At 43.7% G+C, this 16961-nt stretch overlaps 1 protein-coding gene across 21 annotated transcripts in view; it reads right to left on the reverse strand.

The window, feature by feature from the left end:
- Positions 1-16961, reverse strand: part of LOC133466923 (peripheral-type benzodiazepine receptor-associated protein 1) — a 62877-nt gene that overhangs the window by 10280 nt on the left and 35636 nt on the right. For 8 of the 21 annotated variants that reach the window (XM_061751129.1, XM_061751125.1, XM_061751123.1 and 5 more), the window contains 15 exons: positions 15400-15489; positions 14766-14971; positions 13964-14070; positions 13767-13876; positions 12813-13682; positions 10264-10290; positions 9983-10134; positions 9414-9887; positions 8935-9315; positions 7275-7430; positions 6261-7040; positions 4978-5077; positions 3605-3750; positions 3136-3304; positions 1601-1717 (listed from right to left, as the gene is read on the reverse strand). In XM_061751129.1, the coding sequence (XP_061607113.1) occupies positions 1601-1717; positions 3136-3304; positions 3605-3750; positions 4978-5077; positions 6261-7040; positions 7275-7430; positions 8935-9315; positions 9414-9887; positions 9983-10134; positions 10264-10290; positions 12813-13682; positions 13767-13876; positions 13964-14070; positions 14766-14971; positions 15400-15489 (3885 nt within the window). The remainder of the gene's footprint in view (positions 1-1600; positions 1718-3135; positions 3305-3604; positions 3751-4977; positions 5078-6260; positions 7041-7274; positions 7431-8934; positions 9316-9413; positions 9888-9982; positions 10135-10263; positions 10291-12812; positions 13683-13766; positions 13877-13963; positions 14071-14765; positions 14972-15399; positions 15490-16961) is intronic. The other 13 variants (XM_061751124.1, XM_061751142.1, XM_061751141.1 and 10 more) reach the window with 8 other exon arrangements.

A 16961-nucleotide genomic window follows, 5' to 3' on the forward strand; every position in this document is an offset into this window, starting at 1 on the left:
CCGCCAAGGCTGCCCTTTGTCACCGATTCTGTTCATAACTTTTATGGACAGAATTTCTAGGTGCAGCCGAGGCGTAGAGGAGGTCCGGTTTGGTGGCCTCGATATTCCATCTCTGCTTTTTGCAGACGATGTGGTTCTGTTGGCTTCATCAGGCCGTGATCTCCAACTCTCACTGGAGCAGTTCGCGGCTGAGTGTGAAAAGGGTGGCGTGCCCTCTCCGGGTTGGGGATGAGATCCTGCCCCAAGTGGAGGAGTTGAAGTATCTTGGGGTCTTGTTCACGACTGACGGAAGAATAGAACGGCAGATCGACAGGCGGATCGGTGCAGCGTCTGCAGTGATGCGGACTCTGTATTGGTCCGTTGTGGTAAAGAAGGAGCTAAGTCGAAAGAACAGCCGAGCTGTGGGTCGTGACCGAAAGAACGAGATCCCGGATACGAGCGGCCGAAATGAGTTTCCTCCGCAGGGTGTCCGGGCTCTCCCTTAGAGATAGGGTGAGAAGCTCGGTCATCCGGGAGGATCTCAGAGTAGAGCCGCTGCTCCTCCGAGTACGAGAGGAGCCAGATGAGGTGGCCGGGGCATCTGATTGGGATGCCTCCCGGACGCCTCCCCGGTGAGGTGTTCCGGGCCCGTCCCACCGGGAGGAGACCCCGGGCACGACCCGGGACACGCCGGAGAGACTAGGTCTTTCGACTGGCCCGGGAACGCCTCGGGATCCCCCCGGAAGACCTGGATGAAGTGGCTGGGGAGAGGGAAGTCTGGGCGTCCCTGCTAAAGCTACTGCCCCCGCGACCCGACCTCAGATAAGCGCCAGAAAATGGATGAATGGATGGATTGGTGTGTGAGTTTCAATTACAGCGATGAACCAGACTTTTTTTTAGTAGGACTGCCGATATTCCCTTCAGCTTTATTTTCCTTAGAAGGGGTAGGCTATTTTTTCTGTCTTATCAATTTGCCTTTTCTGCTTTTTGAAAATATTCGCCAAAGACATGAATTTATTCATTTTTCCCTTACTTTTTTCCCCCTCACCGTATCACGTTACCGAGATGAGTGGTTTTATATAGGCACAGACGGATGCACCTGCTTTTCAAAATAAAAACTTCTTTCAGACTCTGATGAGCAATAAAATAGTTTTTTATTCAAAGTATCAAATGACCCAAGGACTGGTAACTGGTCTGTGGCCTAGTGGTTGGTGACCGCTGCTTTAAATGCTCACGGAAATGACATCACAGGGTTGAGGTTTTACATGGGAAGATGAACGATAGCAGTTTAGGCTCCGGAATACTGTTGAATTTTAGAATTTTCAATCATTTTATTTGGTCAAATTCCTGATTCATTAACCAACAAACTATTCATCTTCAGAGGTTACATTGCGCTCTAACACAACAAAAAAGCTTTCGTAACAGAATATGAAAGTAGTCACAATAATAATGTTGGGCAAACATGCTGAGCCTGATTTTATAAATCCCCTCTGGTCATTGTGTGAAATGTAGTCAATGATGTGAAAAAGCAAAGGCTTAAAGCAAAACAGCCAAAAAGAGAAGCAAACCAGAGAAGACCCAAAAAGGAGGGCAGTGGGAGGGAATCTGCAGCGAGACACACCTTTCTTGGATCGTCTCGGTTTCGGTGGTGGAACAGGGCGACGTGGAAGCTGTGCATGTGTGCGAGTGCCTTCATGGGATTTCAGAATAGAAAACCAAAATATGTGAAACCAAAAATCTGAGCAAAAAGGAGGATAGGGGTGCAAAACAGACCAAACAAAGAGACAATGAAAAGACAGTAACAACCAGTGAGCAGCAGACATACTGTAGCAGTGAGCGCAAGTGGAAGCGCAACGGTTTAAACTGTAGATGTTTACTTTGTACTCTGCACTGGGTAGAAAGCAGGAAACAGAAGCAAAGTGTCATCTTGAATTTTCAAAGCAAACACTGCATAAAAACAGCCACTATATGTGTTTGATGGTTAGGATTCCCGCAATAGCAACACAGTGAACAACAACCAAAACAAATTAAAAAAACTACTTTAAGCACTATTATAGCACATTGACATTCAAGAAGAAAAGGCTTCCTCCCTTTGATTAAAAAAAGAAAAGAAAAACGGGCCTCATGCAAGAACAGCTTTGTACAGGACTCACGCATCGTAATGAATATCAGGCCTTCTTTATTATATTTTTCTTTTACAAATTTGAACTGCAGCTGTCAATGATGTGTCATATGAGTAACACTGACTTGGGAAGTTCACGAAGGTTTAGAGAAAGGGCTGAGATATTTTTCTTTTTCCCCAAAATAAAAATGTACTGGTGTACAACAATCACAAATTCAACCAGCAGTATTTATACACAGCTGTTCCTCAGTTTACGGCAGAGTTCCGTTCCCGTGGTGGCAACTGGCAATGTAACCCCAATTTGTATGCAAGTCGGAACGTGCCGTAGTCATCGCTAAACAATGCCCATGTATTATAAAGTCATAATCAGTAAATACGTGTTTGAAAAACAATTGTCGGCGATAAATAGAGAACTATTTCACAGCTCAATCAGGAGCTCTGCACTTGCTCCAGGATACTTTGGCGTGGTCTCAGGGAGATAAAGAGGTGGAACTGCTAACTGCTATACAAGACAATTACTTTTTAATGAATTAATTAAGGTGGGCTCAACTTGGCTCAGACTGTCGAGTGCTTTTATCCCAAGTGGAACGTGGACTGTTCGATTGTCCGTCCAGTAAAGAGCAAGATTTCTTCAACTCTGGCATATGTCACTTTATTGTATCAGTACATTTACAGGCACACATTGCAGCATCACATCACTGTTGTCTACTGACGTAATTCAGTTTGCAGTTTAGGATCATTGGCCAAACTGTGTGACTCCGGACACTTTTTTTCCCCACACTGCGCAAAATGGATTGAAATATCTGGTGGTTCTTGCACAAGGCCCGCTATCTTTGCAAAGCAGGTTTAGGTTTGTGCAAATGCAGCCATTTCCACTTACCACTGACACATGAACGATGGTGATAATATGAATAATAACAACTGAAGTGTTTTAATGTAGAAGTCCAAAAGCAATCGAATTTAGGTCTAACGTGACATATTTATCAGTAAGGCATCATTCAACAACAACAACAAAAAGAGAGCCATTTACATACCTATTTTTTCTATGGACGCTGGGGTCGATAAGAAGCCCTGCTCCAGAAGCTGCTGCCGGGTTTCTTCATCCTCCACCTGGATCTCAGACACCATGTTGCAAGGCACATAGCCCAAACGACCACCAGACTCCCCTCTGTAGAACCCGTCAGAGTCTTTATCCCCGCAAACCTAAGCAGATGATATAAACTGCCCTTAATTCATGCTTCACACACACATTACATGCAACTGAGCTCGCATCACTTATATGTTCAGCAACATTGGATGTGTATTGATCATGGATTTAAACTGGACGTTCACAGAAATGTTAATGGGATACTGCAACTCAATATCTTTTTGCATTGTTATTTGAGATGTATCAAACGTCACGCTCACACGTGGCCGCTGAACTGCGAGCAAAGAGCCCTTTTTTGAAGGGAGCCAACCATCTTTGTTCTGGATTGTGTGGTCTAAGCTGCGCAAGTGACATACTGTGATGATCTGTCCCTCTCGAAAGGGCAGCTCCTCCTCGGCAGCGTCCGGGTTGGGTGACATGGTGGCAGGGTCATAAGGGAAGAGGGCCACAAAGATGCGGAATTCACTTTTGTCCCCTTTTGTCTTTGGTGATTCAAAACAACCTGCAAGTAGTTTGTATAGTATTATTGAGTCAAATAAAGAAATACTAAAAGTTATCAAAATCTATCCATCCAACCATTTTCTGTACCGGTTATCCTCGCTAGGGTCGAAATCAAAATGATATCATTTGGTCTTTTAAACATTACAAGTGTTGCAGACATTGTACATTAATGGAACGAGCATAACTTGCAAGGATCTCTTTAAATGGTTGCGGAAGCTTGCCCCTCCCCCACCACAGTGCTGCTATGAACAGCGCTTGTTTAGCCCAGGCGTGTCCTTAAAAGAGGTAATCAAGCTAAACCACTGATCCTAAGCTGCGTGAGCTGTTTGACAAACACACACTTGTTCATGATCTGCAACACCCAGCAAGAAAAGGGAAACGTTGCTTGACACAATCTGATCTAGATCTAAGAACTGTACACCAGCAACACAGTCACATATACTACAGGCATTAATGTCATCTTACTTTGTTTTTATACAAGGTTTTTATATGCTCCATCACATTACCGATGGAATAAAAAAAAAAAAACATTGTGTTGCCCTGCAGCACTGTGCACACTATTGCAGAGGTGCAGCACAATGCTGGTGTGACCCAAGAACTTATGACCGTGTCTATCCTATTTGACAAAGTGAGACAAATTGGAAGAGCTATAGTGAGACTTCAGCTGTTTTGAAGAAAGCTGTTCTCGATCTCATTATGGAGAATCAGGCCATCTGTGGCAAGAATCGTGGGCCGAGAACTTGCAGTTTCACATCCGCGCTGATATATAACAGATACAGAACATCTCTGATCGCACTTTCAAATTGGTATGCACTTGAATACATTTAAGGTACACAGGAACATTCAGATTTACAAAGAGTGAACAACTTAAGTCTGCTTCATTATCCCCCCCCCAAAAATAAGCAGCGAGAGGAGGAAGAGAGGGGCTCCTCCTACATTATCACTCGTTTTGTTGGCCAAACAACGTTACTATTTTAAGATTGTCACTTCCTCCTATCATGACAAGTCACTTTAAGTTAAGCTGGTTCTGAGCTTAGTGGGCTCCCACTTCTCCATCACTGCTGACACTCCTCCTCCGCCACACATTGTGCTAATCTGACGACCAGCATGCGGGTGGCTTGTAAACTGTAAGTACAGGTGTGTGGTCAACACTTCAACATTCCCGCTGCATCACTTTGCCTGGGAACAAGAGTTCAAGAAGAAGCAGAAAAACAAAAGAGTGTCTGACCTTTAAGCTGCCTGCTTTGCAAACCAACTGAATTAGAAGATGGCTTGGAGTCTGGCCCCTGTGATGGACCTGCTTCGGATCTCGTTTGTTGACTCGGCTCCTACACATCAGAACAGAAAAAAAAAAAAAAAGAAGCAATAAGTAAAACATCTCAAGCAGAATGGTGATCAGCATTTAGAAGGGAAAACACAACAAGGGGAATTCAAGGGAAAAAGCAAATGTAGTTTAGGGGTTTAAGGTTTTGAAATCTCTTGTAATCTAGGCTGCTCATCAATGGGAAATATTACTTGCTGCTAGAAAGGAATACGACTCACTCAATTGGCACGCAATTGTAATTTTCCCCCTTTTTTCTTATATAAAAAAAACCAACAACCACAAAACATTCTTGAACTGCGATACAGTTTGACTAGGGAGAACCAATGTGGTCTCTCATCGACAAAGCTACTGGCCCAGTCTCACACAGGGTTTCTGAACAAATGGCGCATCAGAGGTGGAAAGGGACACTGTGCCTTTCAGACACAACGGCTGAAGAAGTGGGGCTTTCCTGTATCTGTAGTGCACATTTACACAGTCGATGGAGCTTCTAGCAGAGATCATTAGATTCTGGCGACGTCAGCACCAGTGTCTAAATTATTATTGACCAGCAACAATTGCTTTTAACAGAAAGGGGGCATTGAAGGGTGTTAAACTTCTCAGCTGTTAAACTTCACATCCTGGTTGTGGCTTCTTGCTATCCTCTTACACGCAGGCGGTGTTCCACCTCTATGACGCTGGTACTAATTTAATTGTAATTTATTTGCCTGAATAAAATCTTTCAAGGGGATTTTTATTTTTTTTTTTTGCACACTACACAGAGAACCAGATTATGCAAAGACAGAGCAGACACAGACACAGACAGTGCTGGACCTCTTGAGCTATGGGTGAGAGTCGTTAGGCAGACATAACAAGTAGTCGCCATTCTCTTGTCCTCAGCAAGACTTGAATCGTGACCCTCATGTTCCAAAGCCCAAGTCCTTACAGATGAGCTACAACGTCAGAAGCGGGCAAATATGCAGGTCGACGTCAAAACCCCTATTCTGTATGAGTACCTTTAAACGAGGATAGTGACCTGGGAAAGGTCAGCAGAAAAGGGAGATAGTAACTGATGATAATGGAAGAAGGACTGTTTTCTATAGAGCTATGGTACAGTACGGGACGGGATAACTACGAAAGAGGATTTAAAGGGAAGGACCAAGAATGCTTGGGAAAGATGGTTGCTGGGGCGATGCTGCAGTAATGTTTACCATGGACTTTGTTCCTTGGCGGTAAGACGGTCCTATGTGCTCCATTTCAGCCCCCTCGATCCACCACTCTGAGCTCATCTGTTCCAGCACCACCTCTCCTGAAGCGCACGCATCTGGTTCCTCATTGTCATCCGTGCCATACTCCACATCAATCTCCATCCCACGACTAATGGGTGACCTCACAGTACGTACTGTTTTGCTGACTGGGTAGGGTCTTGGCGGGGTAGGGCCATAGCCTGGGTTAGCTGCTGCTGCAGCCTTCTGACTCCTGAGCATGGCCTCCCTCCTAAGGCGGTCCCCTAATCCTCTGAGTAGTACTCTGTCTTTGTTGGGAGCAGACTGAGGGGGACAGCGGACAGAAAGTCGCCTGTTGGCTGGACCTTCACATAAACGCACTTCTTTTTCACCAGGATAACTCACAGTGTCAACTGCATCTGAATAGTGGACTCTGTGCTGCATCTTGGGCTTGACTTGCCTAAATAAAGGCTCTTTGGTGAGGGATCTGGGATCCCTGTTGAAGTGGTGCTGCTGAGGGGGAACGTGTGGTTGGTGGTGACACTGGGGAGCATGATGAAGGAGTTCTGTGTCTCTGGGATGAAGATGGCTGGGCCTCAGCGGAATCTGTACGTGATGATGTAAAGGTTCTTTCCGACCACCGTTTTCCTCTTCACTCACCTCAGGAATACTGAACAGTTGCTTGCTGCGATATTCCTGAGGGGGTAACTTGAGGATCCTCTCAACAACATCTTCATCACTCTCTGAAGGTTCTGATTTGGTTAACTATGATTGACCATAAAAAGGGCCAGGGAGAAAGGCCATATCATTGTTGAGCAAAAAAAAAAAAAAAAAGAGGTAAAAAGAAGAGGACGATCATATCATGCAAAAGGAAAGGAACAATACAACAAGAATCACAATAACGCATGTAACAGGAAAAAAAAAAGGTATTTTAAATACACAACTCAGGCAGAGATACAGTAAATACTTCCTCAAATGAGTGCACATATTCTCACATACCCTGCCAGCTGTAACTGTGTATCCCCTGGTGGGCGCTTCCACAAGGTGGTCAGAGTAAAGCTCATCTTCTTCCTCTTCTAGAATGTCAGACAGATCTGAGCGGCTGTTGTCAGCGAGGTAATCACTTGGATGCTCGATCAACCCTGTGCCATAGCTCTGAGATGAGAAAAACATCATAGTCGTGCTCATTTTTCCACATTGAGTGGGGAATTTTTCATAATAATAATACATGCTACAATTGTACACATGTCCTGATTATTTTAAAAACAAGATACATTTCATGATTGGCTGGCGACCAGTTCGCAATGTACCCCACCACTCGCCCGAAGAGAGGCGACCCCTGTGAGGATAAAGCGGTACAGACCATGGATGGATACAGTTCATCAAACCCATTTGTAAATATAATTAACACTGATAATGTTGAATGAAAACTTTACAAAAACTGCTCATGTAGTTCAACTTTTTGTGGCTCCAAATGATGTAGAGTAATGTTGAATTATATAATCCAGGGTTTCCATCCTCAGCCACATAATAAGTAATAATACTGCAAGCAAAATTTGTTGTAAATAACGAATAATTTTTGGACCAATTGAGTGAAATTTGATAATTTCCCTCGGCACACCTGATGATCTCTCACGGCACACTAATGTGCCACGGCAAATTGGTTGGTTATCACTGGTACTGTATAATCATCCTGCACAGGGCCTCCTGAAAATATATCGTATTGATCACATTCAAATCAGTTGTCAATAGACTTTACACCAATCTGATCGGTTTGATCGGTATCGGCCGATAATGAGGATTTTATGCTGAGCGGCTTTCATGTCATAATTTCCCGATCCGATCAATGACATCATCGATCGGCTCCGCAAAAAACATTTACTCCGTGTCGCCGTCGCATGTGATTCCGAAAGCAAGTTTACTATCTGACGGCCAATAAAGTTTTGTTCAATCTTGTCAGTGACAAAACACGTAATCTGTGTGGTTTTGCAGTGCCAAAGACAAACGACACATAAGTTATTTGCAGTCGGCGCACAACTAAAGTACGTCATGGGGAACGTCATCTAAATGCTTCAACACCACAAATTTGATCGGGCAGCTGAAGAATGTACACAAGGAGGAGGATGCCGCGTTCAAGCAACGCAGCGTTGGGGAAAAAAAAAAAAAAAAGGAAAAGCCAAACGGACGCAAACTCTGGACAACACCCGTCCATATAGCTGGGATAGTGAGAAAATTAGAGTAAGCATGTCATTAACAGTATTTGTTAAAGTAATTTAATTGCAATAAAGTCATTTAATTACAGTAAGTTATCACCCATTATTTCTGTCATGTTGTAATGTTGATTTGACCTAAACCTATGTCAGTGGCCAATCCTTGAATGCCCCATAGAGGTCATTGATGTTTTAACTTTTGTATAAAATGCTCGAGAATAATTTCGAGGATACTCAGTATACAGTACACAAGTATATACAATAAATGAGCAAGTCATGTAAATAGACACATTGCTCCATCTTGTGATCGGATCGGTGATCGGTTATCGTTTTTTCAAAACTTGCTGATCGGATGATCGGCCCCAAAAATCCTGATCGTGTCAAGCCTAGTTATCAATGGTAATCAATATTTGCAAACAAGAAGAGGACGTTAACACTTCAGAGCTGACCTGCTGCGCCATTGTGTACGCTGGGTCCCGGTCCTGTCTCAAGAACTCCTCAATTGACACTAAGCGTTTGTTCTCTTGTTCCTCCTCAACCTCAGAGTCCAGCGGTGAAGTACTGGGGGGTCGGAGGATTAATGTGTCCAGAGGATTAAGGAGGTCTGTGATTGGGGCTTTGGGCGGTGTGGGGATACGCTCCGGCGTTCTGAGTTTGGCACAGGGATCCTCAATGAACTCTGTGATGGATGGAAAAGGACGTATACTTCCAGGGCTGTCTGCATCTCTGCGTTGGTCCAATGTGGCCGCTGGTGCCACCTCTGGTGTTTGTGCGGGTGCTATTACAGGATCCGCTTGAGGAGCCGACGACGCGGGGGAGTTCACATTAATCTGGTGAAATAAAAGAACAGTCAATTGGACAAAACAGTATTTAACTGAAAGAAAGGCGTTGAATCTCATTGATTGGATACTTGTAGAGTGAGGATTACCACTGGGGTTACGATTGATGAAACGGGTAATGTAGCCTCACACGCAGCCATGGCAGCAGATGTGGGGTCAGCCCAGGCCTGTACAAATGAGGCTGAGGACACTAAGACCTCAGTGTGTGGGACATGAGGACAGTTGGCAGCAGCCTCCGCTGTGAGGCCAGAAATGTGTCTATCTGGAGATGACGGGCAGGGCAGCGTGGAGACTTTGGCAGCAGAGTTTCCGAAAGAAAGCAAAGAGGACAGGTTATTGGGTACTACAGGGTTGCAAGTGAGGCGTGGCACTACCGGGGTGGTTGCAACTGGGCCAGCCATTATAGCAGCTAGCTTGGAGGGCACATTGACTGGAAAAGAGTCACAAGACTCTCCATGTGCAGACATAGTGCGAACAGTGAGCTCCTGAGCTGCCTGGAGGGATTGGATCTGGGAGGGCCCCAGCAGTGCACTGCCGGCTGTTGGAGAAGACACCTCCAGCACCTTAGATCGGAGAAGAAACCACATTTGAATTAGGGCGTAGACTGATTTGAAGTCCCAACTCGCTGGCTGAAAGACATTTCAATTGAAGGTCATACCTTTTTCTTATCTGCATATATAGTGTAACCAGAGACACGGACTCCGTTGGAGGTCCCTGCACAATCAATAGTGACCGGTAGCCAGCTGATGAGGGCAATACCTGGTGAAGGACCATGCTCCAACTGTACATCCAGTGGAGCATCAGGAGGGCCTACATCAACAACATCCAGTGTTGAGTAAAAGGTGCAGCACAACAAACCTTTTGTATGAACATGCAGTCAGATGATGTTGTGGCAATTACAACTACAATTCTATTCAAAAATCGATAGACCATATATACCTGTGTTCCCAGACTGTGGGCATGAAACTTAAGCAAATTTGAGGTGATCATTTAGTGAACTTGATTCAGAGATAACACTGTTCACTATTCTGAATTAAGAAGAACTAACGTAATCACTACATCACTGTTACTATACTACTCTGCTAAAACAACTGCAAATATGAAACTGTACGCAAAGTTTTACATTACAAATGAATGAAACTGCATATCTTTTAATGTCCTTGTTTGCATGAGGGGTGGGTATGACTTGGAAAACCACATGCTTGAACTGCTGTCAACGCTTGTGCTCCCTGTTTTCTCTGAAAAAGTATTGGAAAAGTGTGTCCGATTCTCTCATTTGTGCTGTAGATTGAAATAATTTGGGTTTGATCAAAAGAAAAAACATTGAGAAGAGATCAACAGTTCACCGTTTATTTCCATGTATTCCACCTGTATTTATATCTGGATCTGAAAAGAAACTTAGAAGATTGCATTCTTTGTATCAAAACACATTTTAGGCTAGCCAAATATCAGAAAAGATGGACTTAAAATAGATTCAAGTGAATTAGACAAGATGTAGTTGAAAATCCTTTGCTTGCAACAACTGCATCAAGCCTGTGCCCGATTGAAAACACCAGACCTTTGATTTCTTCTCTTGTGATGCTTTTCCTGGCTTTCAGTTGTTTGTTTTGGGGTGTTACTCCCTTCACTCTCCACTTTTGTAGGTAAAATCCATGGTTTAAAAGGTTTACGTGAATGCGAGTGCGTATGGTTGTTTATCTATGTGCGCCCTTTCATTTAGTTTCATTTCATTTAGACAGCTTTTGTGTATGGCTCATGAGCAGATACTTTCTTTCTTTCTCCAAGCCCCAGCCTTTTCCTCGACTAAAGGCTCTTCTTTGTTTGCCAGTCCATAGAACTTTCTCCCAGACTTTTTGAAACTGGTCTTTGTACTTGTACTGGCAAATTCCAGCCTGGCCCTGCAATTATTATTGCTATTGAGTGGTTTGTATCGCCACACACCTGTACCTTTGTTTATGTGTATGACATTTACTCCTGCCTGCCGGACGTTGTTGCTGATGTCACGAACAGTTAGTGTTAGCGATATGGGCAAAATTCTATATCCTGATACCGGACACAGTATCTTTCCTTAAGATCACATGAAATGAATGGAAATGTTCTCTTATCTTTTCTCCCTTTATGTATAATACACATTTGATATAGAATACACAATAAAATGAATTAAAAGAGAAATACATACAATGAAACAACCGCGGGAAAATACCACTCAAAATATCTGGTAGTCCAACCAAATTTGAAGCAATGCACAGTGTTATTGCGTACATTGTTGTGTAATGTACAATATTGTTTTCATCTATGCTCCCCAAGCAGTGCCGTGAGCCAATATTTGCTGGTGATGTAAATATGCTACCACACTGCTGCAGTTACAGTAACCTTCCTTCATTTGCTCATCCAATGTTGGTGTAGCATCTGAGATGTAGGGCATCTAGAGTCACTCCTGTCACACAAAAACTCCCAAACTCAAACTTTCTTGGGACGCAGGTACGCATCAGTCACTGTTTATTGAACTCACCCCAAATGTGACCAGCAGCGTAACACAACAGTCGCCTCTTTAGCACGCCATCTTTGTGCCTCACTCTCCACGCATTACCAATCAACCAGCACGTAATCCAACTGTTACATTTGTGTAACAGCTGGAAAGAGATTTGGCATGCCTGGAGAGTGAGGCACAAGAATGACGTAATAGAAGGGCAACTCTTGTTACTGTGTTACGGTCTCTTTTTATATCGCACTATGATATGATATACACTATATATTGTGGTATCGCAAAGCTCTATTCAGTTTTTTGGGTTTTCTTTACAGCTCTCAAAATGTTTCTGTTGTTTTTTTTTTTTGGTCAACCATTTGACATTACGTAGTACACCAGTTGTTTATTTCTTCTTCAGAGCATTCCAATTAGTTTAACTGGCTATGTGTAATGGCTCTGATTGATTTTGTATCATCGATCAGCTTCAAAATTGCTCGTTTTTCCACCCATAGAAAGACAGCTCACAGACCTTCGTGTTGGTTACACCTCTAACTAGTATAAATATAGTCTTCACAGGCAAAACCTGAATCTGAAACTGAGCCTAGACATTATGCATTATGTATTGTTTGCACAATAAATTGAATTAGACATACCTGGGCAACAAAACACAAATGTCAATCTGACGTTCCAATACATTTGCTCATATGAGAAATTGCCTGGTTCAGTCAAAAGATGCCATCTTGTTGTGTAGTTGTGTATCTGATCCAGATATAAATACTTGTCTGTAAGACCCATGTTCATGTGTGCCTCAACGGTCCAATATTGTACTTTTGGAGGGGCGTGTACATGCACACGGACACAAACAAAGGTTATGAGGTACATCACCGTAGTATTTGAAATTCAGTAGATTGCACTTGAATGGGAAAAGTATTCAAAACTCACAGCTAACGTGATTAAGTGAGTGAGTGCAATTACATGAGCATCCTCAACATCTGCAAAAAGATAAATAAAAAATCCTGACCTGCCATTAGCGTGCTGAAGTTGATGCTAGCACTTCTGCGTTCACGACGCTCCACAGGTAACTCCCAAGGCGTGCGGTGTGGCCGCGCCTCCACTTTGACTGTGTAGTGCAGGCAGGGTAAGAGGTTATTGAGGCACAGCGAATAGCAGCCAGCCTTCACCAGCTCACACTCTTGCTCATTCAAGGACACAATGTGCACATAGTTGCTGTTGCTAGGCAGCCAGGACAGGTTGGCAGAGGTGGCGGTGACCCTGTCCACACGCAGCTGCGTAGGGGCCACACAGACGTCCCTACCAATGAGCATACTGCAGCGCAGCTGTTCTGAGAGGCCCTTCTCTGTCAGGCTCTGCACAGATACACGGTAGGCTTTGAGGTTGATGTCAAGCCTCTCCAGCACTGCCTTGGTCTGGGCACCGAAGGGCACATTGAGCCGGAGCTCCTGGTCCACATACACATTATAACTCCACACATTGCCCCACCCAGCTGGCACCAACGGAGGGTCCCAGCTGATGATGATGCTCTTGGCAAGCTGCTTGATGAGGGTGAGCTTACGTGGGTAAGGCACAGTGTCCACTCCCACCTCCTCCAAATCCAAGTCCAGGCCATTGGTGAGGGGGGCTGAGACAGCCAAGGCCGAATTGGAAGAGGCTGAGGCGGGGCCAGAGACAGAAGAGGCCTCTACTCTATCCGAGGCACGGACACTTGTGTGGAGGTGACGCTGGTGGCTGGCACTGTGCAAACTGCTGTCTAGCAAGGAGTTGTGGGTTATATCACTAGTCACTGGTGGATGAGTACCCATGATATCGTCATCGGATACACGTTCCACAAAATTAGAGGGGACCAGCCCTCTCCTTCCATCTACCAACTCGCCTGACACACACAAAAAAAAAAAAATCTAAATGAAAAGACAGCAATATGAAATTGTACATCAAACAATTAATTGTTAAGACTTACCTTCATAGAAGCCATCATCATCCATGCCTCCATACACATAAACGTATTCTCCAGCAGTGAGTGGTAGCTCCATTTCAGGGTTATCATTGGGGCCGTCGTAAGGATTATAGCTGTTGAACATGCATTTTTCATTTAGATTATGATATGATGATCACCTTTTGTATAATGTGCCAATTCTTATTTATAAATGTACGAACCTGTATCGTGCAATAAAAACCTGAAGCTTCGATGCTCCTCCGCTAGCAGTGCAAGGTGCAGCGGCAATGTCAACGTCCAGCTCCTCCACCTCACTTGCAGTGTCAACCTGAGAACGTCACAAACATTGGGTGAAACTGAATAGCTAGATGATAAAAGACAGTGGTGGTTCACTCTTATAAATGTCAAAACATTCCAAGTAAGAAGTAAAGCAACATTAGGAAATCTTTCATCTTAAATAATGTTGTTATTTACATGGCGAGTTGTTGTTTGAGTGTTTGTCAAATACCTGGAGGTGTGATTTCCATAAAACATACAGTGTGTATATATTTATAGCTCCCTGGTAAGCCATTTTACAACTACTACCGTATGACCCATATAATCCAGTGGCAGGTGGATGGATTATTTTACCAAACATGAGCTTTATTGAATTGAAGGGAGACCTGCAGACTGGATGAGAAGACCTCTAACCTAACCTGTCTGTCACCCAACACACAGTAAGCACAAGAACACAAGCGCCTGTAAACGACTTAATGCATCTAAAAGCTTAAATATATTCAGGTAGTGTTCTCGTAGGAGATGAAAGAGCATTACATAGCCCTATAATGACATTATTCTGTTCAATTGCATTTAAAAGTTATCACTATTTTCACATGCTCATCTGCAAACGCAAGTTCCACTGCTTCACAATAAGTGAAGTGTGGCTCCTTTTATCAAATACATCCCCTTTCTGATCAAGGCTGCCAGTGACATAACTAACACTTAAGTAAACCATTGTACATCCATCCATCCATCCTCTTATACCTCATGCGTTGGGCTTGATTTGTGCGGACTAAGGTGGGTGTCAGACTTGGGGGTGAGGTTTGTGGTCTCAGACTTGATGGAGGATGAGGCTGACTTGCTGACACTGATTGTGGGAAGCTCTCGATGCTTGGTGACCGGCGAGCGCTCCACCCTGGACAGCCCTGCAGCATGGGGGGTGGTCCCCGTGCGTAGTGCGGCAGCCACATCTAAGAGGGAAGAGGGAGAGAGGACAGTGGTAATACACAATCCACTTTACAGGATGTCTCTACTGTAGCTCTGTTGGATCCATGAGTGACTGGGTGGGTGGGGTCACTGGTTAACATGCAGAAAGCTCAAGGTTGAACCTGGATGATTAAACAGTGGAGAGAAATCCTGCCTCCATCTGTCTGTGGTCAGAGGTCACACTACCTTGTGATAGCATGTGTCACACCAGCATCACTAAGGGGCTTAACTGATTCCACAGACAGTTTTCACCTCAGCTCTCGAGAAGAGCCTCATGCAAGTTCTATTACAGTGTTGGACAGTGTGGGTGAGATGACAGGTTAGAACATGACATGCTTTTGTGAGAGCGCCCAACACATATTATGAATAAGAGGGACGGAAAAAAAAAAGTGAGCACCGAGCGGATCATTACCCTCAGGGCAGGAGAGAGTGTCACCTCCCTCGAGACTCCAGAAGGCTATTTCGCTCAGAGACTCCATATCCCATGAGCCATCTGTGCAGTCTAAAACACACGAACAAGAGTTTTGATGCATGGGCGAGATGTGAAGTGGTTAGATTTGCCCAGAAATGGAATGTTTAGCATCAGCAAGCTGGTCTTAGATTATCATCAGGCATTCCAGAAATATTTTACTGCGTGGAAAAGATACCAATTCTGCACTTTTTATTAGAGTCAATACAAGCAGAGATGTGGAAAAACAGCCAAAATACAGTATACACATATGCTAACTGTATTGTAGATAGCTGCAGGGGAAACTAAATCACGGTATGAAATGTTTAGGGTTCATTTAAAAAACGTTATTATATTGTAATAAATTAGTTTAAATCTTTAAATCTGAAGACATTTTATCAGGGATATATCACTCTCAATACAATCTACATCTACAAACTAAAGGGTAATATTAAATCGATTGAAACTTGACTGTTAATATGCATGTAAACCCTTGAAACTGACCATGTTTAACTATTTAAAAAATTGGATTAACACACAAGGAGATAAATTCATGCTGCAGTCAATGAATGAAGTCAATATTTTAAAGTACAGTCAGTGTTCGCGCTATCTGGCTAATGGCTATCTGAAACAGGATGTGACGATGCGAATATTGCCCATGTTAGCCACACTGGCGAATCAAAATCGCCCACGTCTGAAACCCTTCCTGATAAAAGTTTAAAGTGAGCAAGTTCATTTTGCCGTGTGTGAATGGTGTTAGTAGTTTAGTTCCCACCCCCACCCCGCTTCGTAAAATGCCTCAATCCGCTGTCCAGCTTCTGCTGGCTAAACAGACTGGCTCACGGGCTTTTCCCAGCTGTGGGTAGTGGCACATCATGGAAGACAAGTCCCGATGCCACTCTGAGCCTAATTTAAGCATATTACCACAACGTACGTTTGAAGTGTCGATGGTCAACGTGTCCTGCAATTCACATTAGTTCTTCTAGCTAGCTAGCTCCCTTATTCACAAACACCAAAGGCATGAAAAAAAACACCCCAAAAAAAATACATTGTAGGGGGGTGTCTGGGGGGATCCCCCGGGCCGCTGCAGAGAATGTTTTTGATTTTAACATAAATGAAGCATTATGGAAAAATAAAAATAAATACAAATTATTCACGCAGAAAAACTTCTTTACACTCCTCAAGCACATGTTGATGTACAAATTTAAGATTCAAATTAAATTTGCCTCAATTTTTCCCTTTTTCGTTCTGGCCTCAACTTGAGCCAGGCCATCTGCACCTGCACCTGATGCCTGCTTCAAGCTGTGCCACATGAATAGCATCCTCCTCTTTAAGCACTCTCTCATTCTGGCAAAAGAATTGATTAAATTGTCTGTTTCAGCTAATCCCAAATGCTTCCTCCAGGAAAATATTAGGTACAATATGTTTTCTGTTTTTGTTGGCCATTTCTGAATTTGAAGTTTGTTCATTCTGTGTTGTGACATAATGCCTAACATGGCTTCATCGCTTAATACATTTAACAGTAA

This window comes from Phyllopteryx taeniolatus, chromosome 17, assembly GCF_024500385.1.
Source record: "Phyllopteryx taeniolatus isolate TA_2022b chromosome 17, UOR_Ptae_1.2, whole genome shotgun sequence".
Classification (NCBI taxonomy): Eukaryota; Metazoa; Chordata; class Actinopteri; order Syngnathiformes; family Syngnathidae; genus Phyllopteryx; species Phyllopteryx taeniolatus.